This window comes from Lynx canadensis, chromosome B1 (genome assembly GCF_007474595.2).
Source record: "Lynx canadensis isolate LIC74 chromosome B1, mLynCan4.pri.v2, whole genome shotgun sequence".
NCBI lineage: Eukaryota > Metazoa > Chordata > Mammalia > Carnivora > Felidae > Lynx > Lynx canadensis.
The window spans coordinates 44,448,278-44,471,100 of NC_044306.2; the positions used below are offsets into that span (position 1 = coordinate 44,448,278).

Below are 22,823 nucleotides of genomic sequence, written 5' to 3' on the forward strand. Positions count from 1 at the left end.
TTGATCTTATTCTGTACCTCCCATGTGTAAAGTCTTACTCGTTTCGGTAAATTGGAGAACACCATGTAGACTTGATACTGTTTCCAACTTTTCTCCATAAGATTCTGGGGTTTCACTGGTTAATAAACTAGGGATGTGACGAATCCATTTTTTTTTGGTATTCGACTGAATACCGAATAGTAGCTATTAATGTTTATCAAACATGGACTATGACAAATCAGACAAGACAACCTGGTTGAAAAAAATCTTGCCACGTTTATTTTTACAGTGCTGTAAAATCTTTTTTTTTTTAATTAAAATGATTCATAGCATATTTATGGCCATTATTAGATGACCTTATGCAAATCTATTTGAGATATGCACAAAGTTTAAGAAACCTTAAACTTATATCTGTATTTTCTGTGTGCAATTTGACTACAGTACAAACTCCATAGCATGATTCGTGCATTTTTGATGAGATCATTCAAACTGTATTTAATACCTGTAGTTTACTCTGGGCAAATTGCATTATTTAAAAAAAAAAAAAAAAAAAAAAAAAAAAAAAACACCAGCCTCTCTGCATTCTCGGGGAGAAGTCTGCAGCGATGGTCTCCGTGGAGATCCTCAGCAGAACTGAACAGCCTCTCGGAGGGAACACTGCTTGGCGGAGCTCCAAGAAAAGACATCGCGATCGCTGCGAGATTAGGAGGCCTGATTGCGTTGTGTTTCCACCATTCCACAGGGTCGGCGGACCGGGGAGTGCAGGGCTCTGTCAGATTCAGTGACAGCTCCGTCTCCGCAGCGATTGAGGAAACTGTGGACTGAGATTCCTGTACAATTTCATCCCAGAAACTCCAGACTTGTAGTCTCCATGCAAGATTTCTTTGTCGGCGGCTCGATAAACAGTTTCTTTGTTTTCAATTTTGATTTTGCCAATCCTCATTATTGGCATCTTCCTGCCTGGTTTCTTCTTCAAGACTCTGAACAATTGCTTTAACATTCAGATGATTTTTTTTTTTTGGTCTGAGCTGGATGGGTACAGCTTAAATCATGGGTCCAGCCTAAAACCACCGTTTAACGTACACTGATCAATTTCAACATGGACTGTTTTTGTTTTTTTGTTTTTTGTTTTTAAATAAAGCATCATTAATGCACATCTGCAGGGTTTTGCCAAACAGCCCAAATTGTATACATTACAATCATTAAAAGCTCTTATTTTTTTTAATATTAGTGCCGTTATCATGGAGAACAGCATGGCAGCTGTCTTTGGCAGTCTGTCATTTTTCTAGCATTTTCAGAAACTCATCGGAAATGGCGGTACCTGTGTTTCCCTTCGAAAGCCTCTCAGTACAGCACTCCTGTTCCTCTGTTAAAACTCCTTGTTAATCCAGTGATCTTTTAGGCCAAGGAAATACTTTGTGGTGGTGTTCTGGGTCCACACACCAGCAATGAAGGAGATAGATTTGTGTACTTGTGTTTTTTAATCAGCGTTAACATGGGCAGGCACCCTCATTTATAGATGTAAGGAAACATTCAGTGAAAAAACTTGTAGAATGGGATGTGATAACAAGGTTCCAGTAATCTGAGCAGTCTAAAGAGGCCCACATCCTCCACCACAGAACATGGCTATATACCAAGTGCTACTCTCACTCAGCCTGTTGCGGATCTTCATGGCCTCAGGAGACTTGTTTCTCCATGGTCTCTTCTGGACTGCACACTTCCACCATAGCTTGCTGGGCTGATCTAGATGTCTGTTTGTTGTATGGAAATTTTGGGGGAAAAAAAATCCAAAACAAACTGTGGGTTGAAATATTAACCGTCTCCTTGGTTCCCTGGTATTCACCGTGCCTGATCTGCACATTTCATCGTGGCTGTTTCTGTATAGCCTATACTGCATTAGCCCAAGAGATTGTTGCTTTGTAACTTTTTGCACTATTGTTTTGGCTGGATTTGTATTACACACAGTTTTAAAAAAAAAAAAAATTCCTCACTTTTCTCTGCCTTTTTTTTTTTTTTTTTTTTTCATATTTATTCCTTCCCGCACAAATTCCACATAGAGGCCTCTCATCCAGCTCTTCGTTGATTTGGCTGCACTTGAACATTGATTATCGTTCCAACCCTCAGCAATGTGCCTCCTAAATGGCATGACATATGTAGATGTGCTGCAGCACTTGTTAATGGTCACAATAAATGCCACTTCACCAAGGAAGTCTCAGATGAACAATTATGAACATCCAAAACTTGTTCGGGGGGCAATAATCAACTGAATTGCAAAATTCGGGGGAAAATGGCACTATCCGTGTACGAATCGAATACAAATCAAAGATTTGTCACATCCCTAATAAAAACAAGATGGAGATGTCTCTGCGACCATATTTGTAAGCTACACAGTGTGTTGGGTTTTATGTCTTCCCCCTCCAAATTGAATGGTTCTCTGGATTGCTCCAAATCAATCGGCTGTCCTGTAGTTTTGATAGAATTGGTTTTTAGCTTGGAACTTGGGCTCTGTCGACGGAAAATAGCTTTAGAGCAGGAGCACTGAATTAAATGTTTTTAATAGAGCGGTTGTAAATTAAATCACTCACTATCAGGAAGGTCAGAAGCTTATGAAGTTTTGACTCATGACTTCAGTGTTACAAAGAGAGCTGTGCTTTTTTTTCACACTACAGATGAGTCTGAGGAAAGAAAGAATCTCCCACAAAAAAAATAAATAAATAAAACTTTAAGCACTATTTTAGGATTAATTTCGGTATGTTGTATTAAGGTGCCAGCGAGATTTCAGATTCCTGTAAACCTCTAAAGAAAAGGAGTCGCGCCTCCACTGATGTAGAAATGACTAGTTCAGCATACAGAGACACGTCTGACTCCGATTCTAGAGGACTGAGTGACCTGCAGGTAAATATGTTCAAGGTTCTGGGCACACTACTTTTTCACTTTGAAAAACGAAGTAACAGAATACATTGTTTGACTTATTTCGGGGGGCTTGGGGAAGTTTTTAAGTACCCAGGGAGCAAATCACCTTGGTTCTTTTGTAACTTACAAATGTCTTAATTTTGCTGATCTCTTACATAACAGAAGCATTGCTTCTATGTTTTTAAGTTTTAACTACAGTTTCTCTCAAAACACCAGGTGTATACTATCCAGGGATTTTAGAAAGGAAGAAAAAAGTTGTATCAAGGTTTAGTTGAGCAAATCTTGCTAGGATTTTCATAGCACCTAACTTTGAGGAAACTTTTGTTTTATTTTTCTTAACAAGTGTTATGTTTTCCATGTAGGTAGGCTTTGGAAAGCAAGTAGATAGCCCTTCTGCTACTGCAGATGTAGATGTTTCTGATGTGCAGTCCGTGGATTCAAGTTTGTCAAGAAGAGGCATTGGAATCAGTAAGAAGGACACTGTGTGTCAGGTAGGCAAGCGACAAATAAGCTTGAAATAACTGCTCTAATATTCTGCCAATAATATACTAACCTGCTGGAGAGAATATTATCTTCCTAAATTATACTACCATAAAGCTATAGGTCTAAAAGTTCTTTTCTTCCCTTTCCGAGTTGGAAATTTTATTCATATGCAATGCTAATCTTGATTGTGATACTCAGTTCTGAATTAGAAGTAAAAGGAAAGGATCACCTGGCTGGCTCAATCTATAGAACATGCGATTTAATCTCGGAGTCATGAGTTCAAGTCCCATGCTGGGCCTAAAGTTTACTTAAAAAAAAAAAAAGTATTGTATGGAAACCAATTTGACAATAAATTTCATTAAAAAAAAAAAAGTAAATGACATATGATTGATTTCAAAAACATTTTCTTAAATTTAAGTTGGTATTACTTTTTTTTTTTAAGTTTATTTATTTTGAGAGAGAGAGAAAGAGAGCACACAGGAGGGACAGAGAAAGAGAATCCCAAGCAGGCTCTGTACTGTCAGTGCTGAGCTTGACACGGGGCTCGAGCTCACTAACTGTGAGATCGTGACCTGAACCAAAATCAAGAATCGGGCACTTAACTGACTGAGCCACCCAGGTGCCCTGATATTACCTTTTTAAATATATGTTTACCCTTTTTGAAAAATACTGCTTTGCCGTGTGGGGAAAAGTTAAAATGTGCAGATTCCAGAGAAGGAATCATGAAAGATCAAATATGCCTTTTAAACTTTATACCATATTGGGTCTGGAAATAGTTATCTAATTCAGTGGTTCTCTCTTTCTTTTTTTTTTTTTTTAATATAAAATATAGAAGTCTTCCTATATTATTATTTTTGTCATGATGAGTACCAGGTGATGTATGGAATTGTTGAATCATTATATTGTACACCTGAAACTAATATAACACTGTATGTGTTATTATTAACTGGAATTAAAGTAAAAATGTTAAAAAATAAAATAAATTAACTTACTTCAGGGGTTCTTAAAATGAGGGCCAAGGACCAGCAGCATCACCATTGTCAGGAGACTTGTTAGAAATGCAAATTCTTGGGCCCCAGCCTAGACCTGCTGAATCAGAAGCTATGGGAGAGCACCCAGAAATCTGTCTTAACAGGCCTTCTGAGTGATTCTAATGCCTGCTAAAGTTTAAGAATGACTACTTTTTGCCATATTACAGATCTGTGAAAGCTCTGGTGACTCTCTGATTCCTTGTGAGGGAGAGTGCTGCAAACACTTTCACCTGGAGTGCCTGGGATTGGCATCACTCCCTGATGGAAAGTTCATCTGTGTGGAATGTAAAACCGGTAAGTTTACTTAGTTTGATAGATATGAAAAGACAAATAGGGAGGAATGCGTGATGCCAGCATCCCCCGTGACGTCTAATTGTCTTACCACTTTTATGTAGCTGTCATCTTCCTCTCCCCGTAGGTATTTCAACAAATTAAGAACATTCAGTGATTGGGATTTCTAAGATCAAATCGTCGAGATGGATTTGTGTTTTATCTAAGCAACTATGCAATATATATATAAAGTGAATTATTTTTAGATGGGTTTGAGAGTTTTGTGTTCAATAAATTGGGTTAAAGTCCCCTTGACTTTAATAGATTGGATAAACATTAGTCACAAACTCACGAACTATAACCATGGTGATTATATTTTTACTGGAAAGATGGAGCTACTGGAAATTGTTTTTTAGACAGTTTAGGGGATTTTGGATTCATCATTTTGGTCTTATGTTCCTCCCCCCGCCCCATATAGACTACCACTGATCAAAACAATTTATAGAGAGAGAAAGTTTAATTCCTTACCCAAAGTCAAAAGACAACATATGATGAAAATGGGATTTAAACCCAGGAAGTAGCTTAACCCCGGAGTCCTTACTCTGTACTGTTGCCTTTGACAACCTTGATGAAGTAGGGTGGAGATGGCACACACATGCAAAAAATGAAGCTACAAAAGCTGTTTTGAACATATACTTGTATTTTTTCCTATATAAGATATTATTTATCACATTTAGCTTCTGCAGTAAAACTTAAGGACAGCTTGCCAACTGGCAGCCTCAGGGTCAGATTATCTGCGCGTCATTTTACTTGGCCTTTGGAATGTTTTGAATGTGTGAACATGGATCAGGCACGTATTCTTGGTTCCTCACATTCCCTGCCATTCCCTTTTCTAAAACCCTGTCATTCCAGTCATTTATGTAATCTGCCTGGCCCCTTGTAAGCACTTAAGTTGCAGTTTCTGTTATAAACTACTGATAGGAGGGACCACGTATCGTGTTATTGAAATACTCTGAGGGCTTTTCTCCTAGCTCTAGAACCCAACAGAGCAGAATTCTGCCAACAAAGGCTAGATCTAGTTTAATTTGGCACACATCTATTAGAAAATTTAGAAGAGGAATTTAGAAAGGAAAGTAGAAAATTTAAAAACAAGTAGGGCAAAGTTGGAAGACTTACTTCCTGATTTAAAAATTCACTACAAGGCAAAACAATTTTAAAAAATTTTTAATTAAAATTTACTACAATCCTACAGTAATTAAAATAATGTGGTACTGGCGTAAAGACAGAAATATAAACCAATGAAATAGAATAGGAAGCCCAGAAATAAACATTCACACATATGGTCAAATGATTTTTTTGATAAGAGTGCAAAGACCATTCAATGGGAAAGGATAGTCTTTTTAACAAATAGTGCTGAGGGGTGTCTGGGTGGCTCAGTCGGTTAAGTGTCTGACTCCTTCTCAGGTCATGATGTTGTGGTTTGTGAGCTCAAGCTCTGCGTTGGACTCTGTGCTGACAGCTCTGAGCCTGGAGCCTGTTTCAGATTCTGTGTTTCCCTCACTCTGTCTGCCCCTCCCCCACTCATGCTTGCTCATGCATGTGCCCTCTCTCTTTCTCTCCCTCTTTCTCTCAAAAATAAACAAACATAAAAAAAAAAAAAAAACACTAAAAGCAAATGGTGCTGGGAAAACTAGATACCCACATACAAAAGAATGAAGTTGGACCTTTACCTAATAACCATATATAAAAATTAATACAAATGGATCAAAGACCAAAACATAAAAGCTAAAACTATAAAAATCTTAGAAGAGGGGCGCCTGGGTGGCGCAGTCGGTTAAGCGTCCGACTTCAGCCAGGTCACGATCTCGCGGTCCACGAGTTCGAGCCCCGCGTCAGGCTCTGGGCTGATGGCTCAGAGCCTGGAGCCTGTTTCCGATTCTGTGTCTCCCTCTCTCTCTGCCCCTCCCCCGTTCATGCTCTGTCTCTCTCTGTCCCAAAATAAATAAATGTTGAAAAAAAAAAAAAATTAAAAAAAAAAAAATCTTAGAAGAAAACATAGGGGAAAAGCTTCATGACATTGGATTTGGCATTGATTTCCTGGATGTAACACCAAAGGCATGGGCAACAAAAAAAAAATAAATTGAGCTTTATCAAAATCAAAACCTTTGTACACCATTAACAGACTGAAAAAGCGACCTACAAAATGGAAGAAAACATTGGCAAATCACATATCTGAGAAGGGATTAATATCCAGAATGTGTAAAGAACTTCTATAACTCAACAACAAAAAACAAAAAACCCAATTGGGCAAAGGATTTCAGTAGACATTTCTCCAGAGAAGATGTACAGATGAGTCAATAAGCACATGAAAAAATACTCAAAATCATTACTATTCAGGGAAATACAAATCAAAATCACATGAGATGCCATTTCACACTTATTACAATGACCATTATAAAATAAAAGTAAAAAGCAGAAAACAGGTGTTGGCTAGGATATGGAGAAATTGAAACCTTTGTGCACTGTCAGCAGTAATGTAACATGGTAGGTACAACCTCTGTGGAAAATAGTATGGCGGTTCCTAAAAAAATTAAACATGTGGGGTATATACCTGAAAGAACTGAAAACAGAGACTCAAACAGATATTTATACACCCATGTTCACTGCAGCATTATTCACAATAGTTAAAAGGTAGAAATGACCCAAGTGTCCATAGATGAATGGATGAATGGATGGATAATAAAATGCGGTGTGTACATGCAACAATTTTTTTTTTTTTTTAAATACTTATTTGAGAGAGAGAGAGAGAGGCAGAACGTGAGCAGGGGAGGGCCAGAGAGAGGGAGACACAGAATCTGAAGTAGGCTCCAGGCTCCGAGCTGTCAGCACAGAGCCCGATGCAGGACTTGAACTCACAGACCATGAGATCATGACCTGAACCAAAGTTAGACGCCTAACCGACTGAGCCACCCAGGTACCCCTATGCAACAGAATATTTTTTAAAATGAGGAAAAAAAGGAAATTAAAAAATGAAATTCTAATACATGGAAATTCTAATTCTATAATATGGATGAACCTTGAGGACATGATTGTGGATGAAATAAGCTAGTCACAAAGGACATATATTGTTTGATTCTACTTTGATGAGTTACCTACAGTAGTCAAGTTTATAGAGACAGAAAGTAGAGCAGTTGTTACCAAGGTGTTTTTTGTTTTGTTTTGTTTTGTTTTACACTAGTTTTTACCTGAGAGAAGTGGGGAGTTCTTATTTAAATGGATACAGAAGGGTGCCTGAGTGGCTCAGTCAGTTGACTTTGGCTCAGGTCATGCATGATCTCACAGTTTGTAAGTTCGAGTCCCGCATCAGGCTCTCTGCCATCAGTGCAAAGCCTGCTTCAGATCTTCTTTTTCCTTCTCTCTGCCTTTTTGTCACTCGCACGTATGCTCTCTGTCTCAAAAATAAACATTAAAAAATACATAAAAATAAATGGGTACGGAATTTAAGTATGGGATGATGAAAAAGTTCTGGAGATGGATAGTGGTGATGGTTGCAAAATAATGAGTTCTTAATGTCACTGAACTGTACATTTAAAAATGGTTAAAATGGTAGTGGCGCCTGGGTGGCTTAGTTGGTTAAGCGACCGACTTCAGCTCGGGACATGATCTCGTGGCTTGTGAGTTCAAGCCCCACATCGGGCTCTGTGCGAACAGCTCGGAGCTCAGAGCCTGGAGCCTGCTTTGGATTCTGTGTCTCCTCCTTTCTCTGCCCCTCCCATGCTCATGCTCTGTCTCTCAATAAATAAACGTTAAAAAAAATTAAAAATGGTTAAAATGGTAAATTTTATCTTATATATTTTAACCACAGTTTAAATAACAATTATTTTTTGATTTTTGATTTATTGTATGAAAATTAGTTTGATACCAATTTGTTACCCTTCCAACATAATAGGAGTAAAAACTCCAAACCATTGTTTAAATTCATTTAGAAAGTTTTCTTTTGTTTATCAAAAGACAAACATTTGCATGTAAAAAGTATTGCAAGATAGGGATGCCTGGGTGGCTCAGTTGGTTAAGCATCAGACTTCTGCTCTGGTCATGATCTCACAGTTCCTGAGTTCAAGCTCCGCATTGGGCTCTGTGCTGACAGCTCAGAGCCTGGAGCCTGCTTTGTATTCTGTGTCTCCCTCTCCCCTCTGCCCCTACCCCACTCACGCTCTTTCTCTCAAAAATAAATAAACATTAAAAAAAATTTTTTAAGTATTACAGGATACATGCCTAATAATTCTTATACTGTTCTTTTTATTGTTTAAGACAAATGTGATTTCTGGAAAGAAAGCACTTTCATTTTACCTTGTGATTAAATGTTTTACCTTATGATTAAAATATGTAACAGTCAAGCTTACTTATTAATTATTCTAAATGAAGACTGTTTCCTACTGAGAAGGGAGAGTATTGGAAGCACTCATATCCTTAGATCTCTAAGGAGGTTGATAGTTCAGCTCTCTATAACAGTGTTACTAGTTATAGCAATTTTCATTTATATAAGACCTATTTTGATCATTATCCAAGTGAAAGCCTTTTTTTACATAGAGCAATTTATGCAATTAGGCAAAGCTGTAAAATCAAACTTCTTAACCTTTAAAATAATTTCTTTAATTTTTTAATTTTCTAAAAGTTATTTTAAAACAATACTGTTGCTTTCATATTTACATACATGTTAAAATATAATTTGAAATTATGTAAATGTAACAAGACAACAAAAAGAACCTCACAACCCTGCTGTCCTTTATTTTACAACAAAACCAGTAAAGGAAAAAAAAAAAAACCAACACGTTTGAACATCACAGTTGTAAGTACTAATTTTAAACAATTTTTATAATTCAGCTAATTTGTAAAGGTTAGATACTTCCAAAATAAAATCTAACTCTCTGTAAAAAAAATTAAAACAAAAAAAACTATTCCATTTTTGTCTTTCAGATTTTTATAGCATTGTGAGGAAAATGGGCAAAAGACTTGAAAGTCTGTTTCCAAAACATGATATCCAAATGGCCAGTAAATAATCACTTAAAATTCTATCCATAAAACAGACACAAAATTGAAAACTCCTATCCTAATAAAAGAGGCAGAAGATTAAAGCTAGGCACTTATTCAAACTGTAGAAATTAAGGACAGAGAAAATATTAAAATTACCCACAGAAAAGTCAGTTATCTTCAAAGAATAGAACAACAAAAATGTTGTTATCCTTTTAGTTTTTGGTTTACAACTAAACATCTTTTTCTGTATCTTTATTCCCTCTCTTGTGAATGATCTGTGTATGTTTTATTCATTTGTGTATTGTGGTGGTAAAGATGTTCTTAGCATTTGTTAGTACTTTAAATTATTTCTAATTACACAAATAATATATAAATACTGTCTTACGAAAATATAATTATAGCTGAAGCAGCGTGCACTTAACATTTTTCTGTGTGTTGAAACAAAATGTATTAATTTTCTATAACTTGCTTTTTTCACTATCTTGGGACTCTTTTTATGTCTAAACAGATATATTTTATTTAATTACTACGTAGGGTTCCATAGTATGCATCTATCATAGTTTTATTTAACTGTTCTCCTGTTGAAGGATGTTGGAGTTGCTTTCAGTTCTTTGCAGTTACAAACAGTGCTTCAGTAAACCTCCTTTTATATATACAAGGCTTCCCTAATGTAGATAGCAAAAAGCGGCATTTCTTGGTCACAGAAAATGAATGTATGTTTAATGGATACTGCCACGTAGCCTTCTAAAGGTAGTACCTTTGAACCTAAACTCCTACTAGCAATATATGAGAGTACCTGTTTCCCATGCCCCATCAATAATTGGTATTATCAAGCTCTTTTTTCTTGATGACTTTTTAAAATATTACTTGGGTTTTAATTAGCATTTATCTGATTACTGGTGAAGTTGAGCATTTTTCCATTTGTTTATTGGCTGTTTGTCTTCCTGCTTTCTGTAAATAGCCTATTTGTATCCTGCCCACATTTATTTATTTATCTATCTAATTATCAATTTACAAGTAAGCCCTACATTCAATGTGCGGCTGAACTCATGACCCCAAGATCAAGAGTCACATGCTCTATCGATTGAGCCAGCCAGGCACCCTTGCCCACTTTTGTACTAAGCTGTTCTGTTTCTGTATTAATTTATAGTTCTGTATAAATTTTGATTAGTTACCTTTGCTTATATCTTGCATATATTTTCTCCATAGGTGAACTCTTTTTGTAACAAAACATAATCCTGTATCATCTTCGTTGCATATATTTTTCCACATCTGTCTTGTCCCTTCTTTTATCCTACTCTATTCTATTCTAATTGACATTATTTCTAACTTTAGATGTTTGGCAGATTGACCAGTGGAACCATCTGAGATTAAATTTTTCTTTGTTGGAAGGTTTTTAATGATAGTTTCAATTTCTTTAATAGTTTGTAGAACTATTCATATTTTCTATTTATTTTTGTGGGAGTGGTGATAATTATGCTTTTCTTTTCTTTTTTTTAATGTTTATTCATTTATTTTGAGAGAGAGCAGGAGTGGTTGAGGGGCAGAGAGAGAGAGAGGGAGAGAATCCCAGTGTGGGGATGTGGGGCTCGATCCCATGAACCATGAGATCATGACCTGAGGTGAAATCAAGAGTCAGTTACTCAACAGACTGAGCCACCCTGCTTTTCTAAGAATCTGTCCATGCATGTAAATTTTCAAATTATTGGCAATTTTTTTAACAGTTGTAGGAATTGTAATATTAATTCTGATATTATTGCTTTTTATCTCTTTATTTTATTAGTCATTCTTGCCAGAGATATCAGCTTTATTATCTTTTTCCAAAACTCCCAACTTCTGTTTTTTTTTTAATCTTCCCCAATGTATATTAATTTCACTCCATTCTTTTTTATTTATTTTTAATTTACATCCAAGTTGGTTAGCATATAGTGCAACAATGATTTCAGGGGTAGATTCCTTAATGCCCCTTACACATTTAGCCCATCCTCCTCCCACAAGCCCTCCAGCAACCCCTCTGTTTGTTCTCCATATTTAAGAGTCTCTTCTGTTTTGTCCCCTCCCTGTTTTTATATTATTTTTGCTTCCCTTCCCTTGTGTTCATACTGTTCTGTGTCTTAAAGTCTTCATATGAGTGAAGTCATATGATATTTGTCTTTTCTCTAATTTTGCTTAGCATAATACCCTCCAGTTCCATCCACATATTTGCAAATGGCAAGATTTCATTCTTTTTGTTTGCCCAGTAATACTCCATTGTATGTATATACACCATCTCTTCTTTATCCATTCATCCATCAATGGACATTTGGGCTCTTTCCATACATTTGCTATTGTTGATAGTGCTGCTGTAAACATTGGGGTGCATGTGCCCCTTTGAAACAGTATACCTGTACCCCTTGGATAAATACCTAGTAGTGCATTTGCTGGGTCATAGTATAGTTTTATTTTTAATTTTTTGAGGAACCTCCATACTGTTTTCCAGAGTGGCTGCACCAGTTTGCATTCTCATCACTCCATTCTTAAAGAGTGCTTTCACTGGATATGGAATGCTAGTTTAGTAAAAGTTTTCTTTCAGCCCTTTGAAGATAGCATCCCATTGTTTTCTGGCTTCCATTTTTCCCTTGCTGTCAGCTCTCAGTCTTATTGTTGCTTCTTTGAAAATCATTGTCGTTTCTGTGGGTAATTTTAATATTTTCTCTTTGTTGTTGATTTACTACAGTTTGAATGAGATATCTAGTTACAATTTTTCTGTGTTTTGTATTAGGATTATGAGTTTTCATTTTATGTCTGTTTTACATATGGAAACTGTAAGTGCCTAATGGAATCTTCGTTGTCTTTGGTAATTTATTTATTCTGGGTTGGAAAGACCTTCTCACTCCCAGCTCCCATATGTTGAAAAGTTCTGCTCTGGGTTTTCTATGGGTTAATTTTATTGTAGAGTGAGAAAGTGAAGACCTAAATTGTTTTTAGTGGTTTATCTCCAAATTGATTATCAGTTGTTCTAGCCAAAAGTATTAAATAACCTTTTAGCTGCTTTTATTTAAAAGGAATATGCTTTGGGGCGCCTGGGTGGCTCAGTCGGTTGAGCGTCTGACTTCGGCTCAGGTCACGATCTCACCGTCCGTGAGTTCGAGCCCCGCGTCGGGCTTTGTGCTTACTGCTCTGAGCCTGGAGCCTGTTTCGGATTCTGTGTCTCCCTCTCTCTCTGCCCCTCCCCCGTTCATGCTCTGTCTCTCCCTGTCTCAAAAATAAATAAAACGTTAAAAAAAAAAAATTTAAAAAAAAAAAAAGGAATATGCTTTATAAATAAATGTTAAAAAAATTTTTAAAGGGATATGCTTTCATCAGATTTTATTTAATTTGTGTTCCTCAACCAATTTTTCAGGACAGCACCCATGTTTTTCATGTAAAGTGTCTGGTACAGATGTGAAGCGTTGCTCTGTTGGTGCTTGTGGGAAATTTTATCATGAAGCCTGTGTTCGCAAATTCCCCACTGCCATCTTTGAATCAAAAGGATTCCGCTGTCCCCAGCACTGTTGCTCTGCCTGTTGCATGGAGAAAGATATCTACAAAGCAAGTAAAGGTAAAATGGAGCTTAAAAGAGGGACAAAGTGTTTTGGGTTTTTTTTTGTTTTTTTTGTTTTAATTTTTTGTAATGTTTATTTATTTTTGAGAGAGAGAAAGAGACAGAGCCATGAGCAGGGGAGGGGCAGAGAGAGAGGGAGACACAGAATCTGAAGCAGGCTCCAGGCTCCCAGCTGTCAGCACAGACCCTGATGCGGGACTTGAACTCATGAACCATGAGATCATGATCTGAGCCAAAGTTGGATGCTTAACTGACTAGCCACCCAGGTGCCCCGGGTTTTGTTTTTGTTTTTTGTTTTTTGGTTTTTAAGTACAGTAGCAAATAATAAGCACATTATTATAAAAAATATATCAGGTATTATCTTTCTGTGTATATATAGATATATACAGCTTTCTGTAGATATAACAGCTCAGCCACGATAGATAGCATGATAGAGATTAGGTTCTAATTGAAATTATGAAAATTCTATATGTTCAAAATTACCCTTGAAAATTTCTTTAACAGGTGACATTAAGACCACCATCTCTCCAGCAGTGGAGCAGACAAGTTTTTCTTTGCGTGATCTCTCAGTGGGCACTGCATTTAGGATCCTGCATAAGGAATGACAGAGCCAAACTCGTGAAAAAAAATACTATCTTACTGTAACAGCATCACATGGGACCCAAAAGAGTCCAACTCCAAAAACTCATTTTATATCCAGCTGATACCTAATTATGTAGATTTTTTTTTTTAATTTATCTTTAACAGGTCGCATGATGAGATGTTTGAGATGTCCAGTAGCCTATCACTCTGGAGATGCTTGCATTGCTGCCGGAAGCATATTTGTATCCTCGTACATTCTCATCTGTAGTAATCATTCCAAACGGAGCAGCAGTTCATCCTCTGCCATAAATGTAGGCTTTTGTTTCGTTTGTGCTAGAGGTGAGTGTCAATCCTTTCTCTCCATTTCTTTGAGTTCATTGGCATATTTCCCCACTAAAATGGAGATTCAGTAATACCCCTGAGACATAAACACTTTCAGTAGTCCCTTTTATAACATTAAACATTCCAATTGTTAGAATATTAATTCTTCTATAAATTAAGCTAAAATCTAAATTATTTAAATAACTTAAAATTACAGATAAGTTCTTAGTGTTCCTGTATGGCGTATCAAAAGATTAATCTATTCCCTTCTGCAAACAATTCTTCTATTGGAAGTAGACTCTTCCCATATCATATATTTAATCCAGAGCTTTCAACTGATTGAGGATTTCACTTGGAAGGAGAGATGAGCACATTTAGTTTTTAATGTTTATGTTGTATTTTATCATGTTTTGGTCTGGCATTGAGGAAGGCCTGATGGGATACAGCCAAGGCAACATATGTGGTGGTGGTAGCTAAGAGCCAGCAATGCAAGCTTTCTTACTTGCCAGCTGTTGGTATTTAAGTATGCCCAGAGCTTGATCAAGTAAAAACAATATTGTGGCCCTGAGGGGGTCAGTGAAGTGGAGTTCACGATAAATATAAAATAGAATTTCTTAGTTGAATATAGTACAGAGCATTCAGCATTACAGAGTATCTCAGTTGTATATATAATAAACAATTTTCAGTGTTTAGTAAATAAACATTTAGAATTAACTAATATCCCAAATACAGTTTGTTTTTCAAGTATAAGTGCTAACTTTTCTGAACTTTGAAAGGACTCTGGTATATCGGGCCAATTAGATTATGTTTAGACCTGTGCTGAAGATGAAGTGTTTGGTTTGGTTTTGGTGTTACATGGTTTCATTTTGGTTTTTGCTTTAGGATAATAATTCTTTTAATTTGGTGAAAACACTGTAAAATATTTTTAAAGAGAATTTAGGTAGTGTGACAGATCTGAGTTGTTTTGGTTGTGGTCTCTCTTAAAAAAAAAAATAGAGGAGGTGGGCAGTAAAAGGTTAAATAAATGGCTGTCCTCCTGGTGGCAGCCCATTGTATGTAGGCTTTCAGTTCAGTTTGCCCCAGTGTGTGCTAAATCCCTGGGGCTGTTTGCCCTTACTGGGGAAGCCTTGTGTCTTTATTTAGGGGAGCAATTACAGCTGTATCCTGCTCTGAAACCTGGCTGGTGCATGGAGGAGGAAGTCTGCAGTGTTTTTGTGCCACATAGTTAACAAGTGGCAGAAAGGATTCAATAGTCAAAAGAAATAAAAAGTCACCACTGGTGTCTTTTCCATCTCCCATCCCTAAGAAAGTAATGATAGTATGGAAATACTGAATTATCAGTTGAATTGGCTAGCGTTAGAGGCTTTAAACAGATGAGTGTCAGTGATAGCATGAAGTCTCACTTTGTAATATTTTATTCTACCTTGCTAAGCACTTAATATTACCTCACATTTACAGGGGTGTGTGTGTGTGTGTGTGTGTGTGAGTGTGTATAACTGAGCCAGCATTTTAAGTATCAAGTTTATAACTCTCATGCCGGCTTACTTTGGAGTACATTCTGAATCAGTTACCATCAGTATATTAACCAATACTTTCTTTTTGCTCTATTTCATTCAATAATTGGGAAACCTTAAACAGGTATTTTCAATGTAAGATAGGTAGAAAATGGCCATTGTCAAGGAACCTAGCTTTATAGGGATTCTACCCATTTTTAAGTTAACTTCAGATGCCTTGATTAAAAAAAAGCTTGAGATAATGGAAATACTGGATCTGTATTTGCATTTTATCAATTTGACAGTTATTCTGAAAGATATACTATATTTATATGCCTGTATAATCAAGATATTTAATTCCCAATATTTGAACTAAGAAACTGTGCAGTAAACAAACTTTCATTTCCTTTTTAGCCTTTTACCAGAAACTTATTCAAAATAGATCAGATGTTGGGATTTGAGAAGGCTGAAGTCAAAAGTTTTCACAAGTAAATGATATGAGTTCTTTCATCAGTATTATAGAGGTCTCCTTTTTTAAAAAAAACTGTTTTTAGTGCTTATTTAGAGAGAGAGAAAGTTCTCATGGGCAAGAACAGGAGAACAGGAGAAGGGCAGAGACAGAATCCCAAGCAAGGCTCCGCACCATCAGTGAAGAAACTTATGTGGAGCTCGAACTCAGAAACCTCAAGGTCATGACCTGAGGCCAAATCAGGAGTTAGTATAACGGTATAACCCACTGAACCACCCAGGCGCCCCAGGTCTCCTTGTTTTTAAAGAGGCCTAAATGTAATAATTCACACATAAAAGGTTTTAATTGTGTATGTTTTGGTATTAGAAAGCTTTGTTTTGCTTTTGTTTCTTGCCTTATACAGAGTTTTTCCCTCCTCATGAAGGATTTTCTCTTAGTTCATGATTATTGGTTGTTTAAAATAATTCAGCTAATTCTTAAGGACTGAAATATCTAGAAATATTTTTAGAAATGTTTCAAGGTGTAGAGGAACATTGCTCCTTCCCTCCCCTCATGGCACCATAGGAAATGTTCAGGTCCTAGTATTTCCTTTCATCTGGGGGAGGGGGTATAAAATAAAAGTTACTTAACGTTCTATGCCTTTCTTTGTGATGGTAATTTATAATGGAGAAGGTAGACTAGGGTTTTCTTTTCATTTTAATAATAATAGCAATTTTTTTTTTTGCATCTGTAAATCAAACTCTACCGGATACCATCTGAATGGTCACGGTTGCCCTAAGAAGTTATTTCCCCATTTTATGTAGATGAGAACACTGAAGCCCAGATTCCATAATTTACCTGAAGGTCATAGAAATTGTTAAATAGAGGGACTAGCATTTGTACCTGATCTGTCTCATTTCAAAGCCCATGTTTTGTATACTATCCTGCTTCTCTCTATTAAACATATGAAATTCATTTGACATTATATAACTTTTTTTTTTAACTTTTTTTTTTAATGTTTATTTATTTTTGAGACAGAGAGAGAGACAGAGCATGAACGGGGAAGGGGCAGAGAGAGAGGGAGACACAGAATCAGAAGCAGGCTCCAGGCTCTGAGCCATCAGCCCAGAGCCTGACGCGGGGCTCGAACTCATGGACCACCAAGATCGTGACCTGAGCTGAAGTCGGACGCTTAACCGACTGAGCCACCCAGGCGCCCCAACATTATATAACTTTTATTAGAAGATTTTTATACTATTGCCAATTAGCAGTTTTAAGTTCCATTCTGTCCTCCAGATCAGAGTTAGGTCTTGACTCTTTCTCAATGTAGTAGGTAGCACCAAATGAAGATAACACCCATGGCAAAAATAAATGGTAGCCCTTTTAAAAACAAAACTCTTGACTCTTCTCAAAATGATCTCTATAAAACGGCTGTCATGATCCTTATTGCAAAGTCCTCAGACCATTATAAACTGTCTAGTAACCAAACAGAGCAATGTTCCCTGGTCTCACACTCACCTAGGTTAAGAGTGGCCTATAGTGAACTCAACAAGGGGAAGAGGATAGGAGGGTGTCACAGGTGGGTTAGAGGAGATCTATTTCCTTCCAAACAGGATAGCTGGGTTAGTAGATCAAAAGAACTATCTTATAAACCCTTAGGTTGGTAATTACTTTATGTCATGGCAGGGGGAAAAAAATGTAAATGGTTTGCATTACCTTAGTGAAGTTCAACAAGTCCTGGCTCCTTTAAAATCATGTTATCATACTGATAGAGAACAGCTTCATTATCTGGCAGAAAAAGATATGACTAGAGAAGAAGAGACTCAATTCTGCCTTTCAGTGTTACTTGATACATAGAAGGTAGATCAGTGTTTCTACTATGTTATGTAAATAACTCTTACTTGCTATTAAGTGATATGTCATTTTGTTCTTTGGATTGTCATCACAGTATTTCTAAATATTAAGGAGTGTAGCTTTGTGTATCATAGCAGGTTTTAAGTGTGACATCAACTGCAGTTTACATCTTCAAATTAATTTGTGGTTTTCTTCTGGGTGTGTAGGTTTTTACGGGATAAGAAACCGAGTAGCTCAAACTCCCTTTAATAACTCTGGCAAGCCTTTTCTGTCAGTTTTTTCTTTTTCTTCATATTCTCATTTCCCCCCAACTTTTAGCACAGCTACATAATAGGTGTTGGTTTATTTTTTACCCTCATGGAATCATGGGTAGTTTCATTGCAGCTCATCTCTTTCTGTTTGTTTCGTATAGGGCTGATAGTTCAGGACCATTCAGACCCCATGTTCAGTTCATATGCCTATAAGTCCCACTACCTACTGAATGAATCAAATCGTGCAGAGTTGATGAAATTACCTATGATTCCTTCTTCGTCAGCTTCCAAAAAGAAATGTGAGAAAGGTAATAATCAAAATAGTTTATCTCTTGCTTTTTATTTTGCATTCCTTTTTTTTCTCTTTAAATGAAGGGGGAAATGTATGCCTGTCAAGCACTATCTGTTGCTTTGGTAAATTCTACCTTGGTGGTTGTGACTTGTGTCTTCTATGGCTGCAACATTATTAAAAGGGCTTAAAATAATTCCATTATTGCAAATTCTTACTTCTCGTTGAATAAATTCTCACACATTCCATCCATCTGTGGTTATTAAAATTGAAAGACTGAGTAGGATTTTGCTTAATATAGAAAGATTCTAAGGGCTCTTTCTCTTCTGCCTGATGGAGAACTACCATTCATGTTAGAATAGAATAGACGTGATGTAAATTATCATGAACTTCCAACTAAAAAACCAGGATAGGTTATTAAAAGAGGGAAGCCAAGATACTGGTACTTAAAATTTGATTTTAGGCTACATTTTATCCTTTTGTTTCTTAAATGTTTTTGTTAAGATGCTATGAAAACTAGTTGCCTTCTCTTAGGAGACTTTGGTGGGCAGCTGGGGTATTTTATCCAAATATTGGATATTGAAAGGCAGCCCAGCTCAACTGAAGAATTACTTATGGGTAATTTATCCACAGAGAATCAAGAACTAAATGTAATTTATATTCTCCCTAATATTTAATCTCTAAAAGCAAATCTTATATTTAACTTTACATAGCCTGCTTATAAAAAAGGAAAAAAGTAGTTTAACAGTACTATATTATTTTGGGAGGTCTTATCCCAGAGGGTAAATGAATAACCTTGAGGTAAAGGCCTTTTCCTGTATACATTCCATTATGATTGGGGAGCCAAGTTCAGAATCTTTAAAGGAAATTTGATTCATACCTAAAATACTAGGTATATTTGAAATAGGTTTTTTTTCCCATTCTTTATGTTGCCTGCTTGATGATGTATCTTTGCTCTTTGTCAGACATCTGAAGTGGCAACCCAAGACTAAAAAATATGTAATTAAGCAGGTTGATTAGAACCTATGGAGAAGTAGGTTGGAGAGAGTATTGGCTTGCTCATTTGTTTGTTTGTTTTTACATTGAAGTCAGAGTATGTCACCTTACTGGTGATACCATCTACTTCTGAAACAAACATGGACGTAGGTCTGCTAACTCTATAATGCAATAAAATTACCCGAGGCATTCATTTAGGAAATGCCTTATTTCCTACTGGCGCTTTTATAAAATTAGATTAATTCAATTGTTTCTTACTTTGTTTTTGGTACTCAGTATTGACCTTGACATGAATTGAAATTATTTTGAGCCCTCTGTTTGCTTAGCTTGAACCACATCTTCTTCTTGCATCCTAAGCAGTTTTCTTGCATAGCACCAAGGTGGATTGTTCATATTTCATTTTTCTTGTGTATTTTTTGTCAAAAAATCGTGATGATTTTCATTGACGATTCTGGGTCTGTATTTCCTCTGAAATAACACTTAAAATTGAGGACTACTCCATAATGTTAAAAATGGCCAGCCTGACTTCCACATCAGCTCTAATGATCACATGTCCCCTAAAGCTGTTTGCAAAGTCTGCTCTCCCTATTGGTAATTCCTTTCTGATGGAGAAGTCAGTTATCTCATTTTTATTGTAAACTTACCGAACCCCCCTACCTAGGCTAAGAGCACTCAGGCAGCTAATCTGTAGGTTGGAGAATTGGAGCAATTAATCCACATTGAGATCTGCAGACAAAGGAAAAAATCTTAATGACTGAAGTAAAAGCTTTTAAGCAGAGGAAATAGTAATTTATTTCATCACTGATTGTATATAGATTTGTTTTTATGTTAATCAGTTAGAAGTTTGAAAGTCTACAGGAAGAAAAGATTTTCTGGAAAATTGATAGCAAAACCCTCAAAAGGTTAGAGCATGTGATTTCATAAAGTTGTGTAGAGGGCTCTTAACCTTTTGCTTATGAGATATTAAACCTCAGTACAATCAGGTTATGGGCCTGATTTTCCAACACAATTTTTTTTTTTTTTTGCAGTAAATGTCTTTATTATATTTCATCTTCAAAGTGGTTAACATCCTTCTCTGTCACTTGTTGAAATACCTTTTAGAAATACCTAATCTCCCCCCCAAATCTCTTTATATTTTTGCATAAAAAATATCCTTTTGTTTTGTTTGCTGTTCTTGTCTTGGTCTTAATCCAGAGATCACTTTGTGTATTTCAAAGGAGAGGATTTTGCCAGGGAACCTGGAGAGGGATCTCCTTGTTGTGTGGTACTTATTCCACAGTGACATTTACTTAGTTTTATGCTATAAAGCAGTGGTTCTCAATGTGAAGTCAGAAAAACTTATATAAACAATTTTAACCATGTTTAATATTTCAGAAAATCTAACAGAATCACACATTTGCACAAAATAAGGCTGCATACATTTCTTTATATTGGCTATGATTTGAACAACTTAATGTGATAGTTTTGTTTTGGGATCAGAAGCTCTGATTGGCAGTTACATTTCTTTGGTTAATAAAACAGGAGAATTGTTACCTTTTCAACAGGGGTTTTGTGCTTCTGTTTTTTTGGTTTAGGATTGGTTTTTTTGTTTGTTTGTTTCGGGGGTTTATTGGTTGATAAAATGTTTGGAAACATGGGTCCCTGAAGAAGAGAAAGGAGATCCTTGGTGATGAAAAAGTTGCAAACCACTGCTGTATAGCCTGTTTTTGACTTTCTTTATTTTGCTGGAAAGTTAAATGATAATGTAATACACCAATTTGAGGAAAGTTCAATCTTTGCTTTTTTGCATTTTTTTATGAAAGAAAAAACTACTGGTCAACCTATTGGTTATTTTCATTCTTGCTAATTTTATATAAAGGGATTTAGTTAACTATGGCACTGGATTAAAATACAAGATGACCATTGCATGCTTTCTTAGCTCTCAAGGAGAAAAGAAAGTAAGTTGCTACATATTTCTTTGAAAATCTGCTCTCAAATCTACTCAAAGATTCCATGCATCTGTTAAGAGTTTTAGCTGCATGCTAAGCGGATGCCTCAATTGCCCACATTACTGTAAAGACTACAGTAATGGTTTTCATACCACTCAAAAGTTTTGAGTTTCTGGCCCCTGAAGCCCTGAAAAGGGACTGGAGTAGCTAAATCTGTTCATTTGTTTTCTATTTTAATCCATCACTATAGAGCTGACTCAATCCCTTTATTTTCCCCCAATTTGAGTCAAATTTGATGCACTTAAAAGATAACTTTCTCTTTTCTCTTTCTTTTTCTCTTTCCTCTCTTCTTAGTTATTAAGACTGTTTATTTGTTTCAAGGTGGAAGATTGCTCTGCTGTGAATCGTGCCCGGCTTCCTTCCACCCAGAATGCCTGAGCATAGAAATGCCAGAAGGCTGCTGGAATTGTAATGACTGTAAAGCTGGCAAGAAACTACATTACAAGCAGATTGTTTGGGTCAAATTGGGAAATTACAGGCAAGTTTTTTCCAGGACAAAAAAGAAGTATTCAATGATTGTTCAGACATAGGTTCATAATCTATATACAAACTGGCTAGGAGATAGGTAGAACAACACAGAGCTACTTCCCTAAAAAAAAAGAAAGAGAAAAGAAATCTATTTTGATTTGGCTTTTAGAAGCCAATTTGGGAAGGTTGGGTTATTGTTGGATTTTTTTCTTTTAGATTGGTTCTTTGACTTGTTTTTCAGTTTTTCTTTTTTAAGAGGAGACACTAGGCTCCTCCCTTATTTTTGTAAAATGTTTATTCTTTTTGAGAGAGAGAGTGAGTGTGTGTGGGGGTACATGATCAAATGGGAGAGAGACAGAGAATCCCAAGCTGGCTCCATGCCCAGCACAGAGCCCGACCCAGGGCTCAATCTCACAAACTTCGAGATCATGACCTGAGTTGAATCAAGAGTCGGTTGCTTAACCAACTGAGCCGCCCAGGCAACCCTTGTTTTTAAGTTGAAAGTAATTTTACACTAGTGAACTATGTACTACTAGATTTTGGAATAAAAGGTCTTATATAGATAGTAGGGAACATGTATTCTTTGTGTCCTAATTCATTTATATTGATTTCTAATAAAATAAAAGAATTTATATCCTGGCCAAAATAGTTCTCTTTACCCCTAAATCTGGCCCATTTCAGTTTCTGCTAGAAGCTTTAAACTGAGTGCAAGAAGAGAGCTCTTTAGAATTTAAGGAGAGAAATTATTTCTTGAAGAGCTTTTAGTTCTTAAGAGAATGAAGAAGTATGTGTGATTGCCATTATATTAATAAAACTTTCTCCTTTTAAGAAGCCTGTCTT

At 36.3% G+C, this 22,823-nt stretch overlaps 1 protein-coding gene across 6 annotated transcripts in view; it reads left to right on the plus strand.

Annotated features, from left to right (window-relative positions):
- Nucleotides 1–22,823, plus strand: part of NSD3 (nuclear receptor binding SET domain protein 3) — a 119,253-nt gene that overhangs the window by 73,749 nt on the left and 22,681 nt on the right. For 2 of the 6 annotated variants that reach the window (XM_030312600.1, XM_030312602.1), the window contains exons 10-16: nucleotides 2,744–2,874; nucleotides 3,255–3,383; nucleotides 4,574–4,700; nucleotides 13,093–13,290; nucleotides 14,041–14,214; nucleotides 18,404–18,550; nucleotides 21,810–21,993. In XM_030312600.1, the coding sequence (XP_030168460.1) occupies nucleotides 2,744–2,874; nucleotides 3,255–3,383; nucleotides 4,574–4,700; nucleotides 13,093–13,290; nucleotides 14,041–14,214; nucleotides 18,404–18,550; nucleotides 21,810–21,993 (1,090 nt within the window). Of the gene's footprint in view, nucleotides 1–721; nucleotides 1,205–2,743; nucleotides 2,875–3,254; nucleotides 3,384–4,573; nucleotides 4,701–13,092; nucleotides 13,291–14,040; nucleotides 14,215–18,403; nucleotides 18,551–21,809; nucleotides 21,994–22,823 lie in introns of those variants that run through there. The other 4 variants (XM_030312601.1, XM_030312603.1, XM_030312604.1 and 1 more) reach the window with 3 other exon arrangements.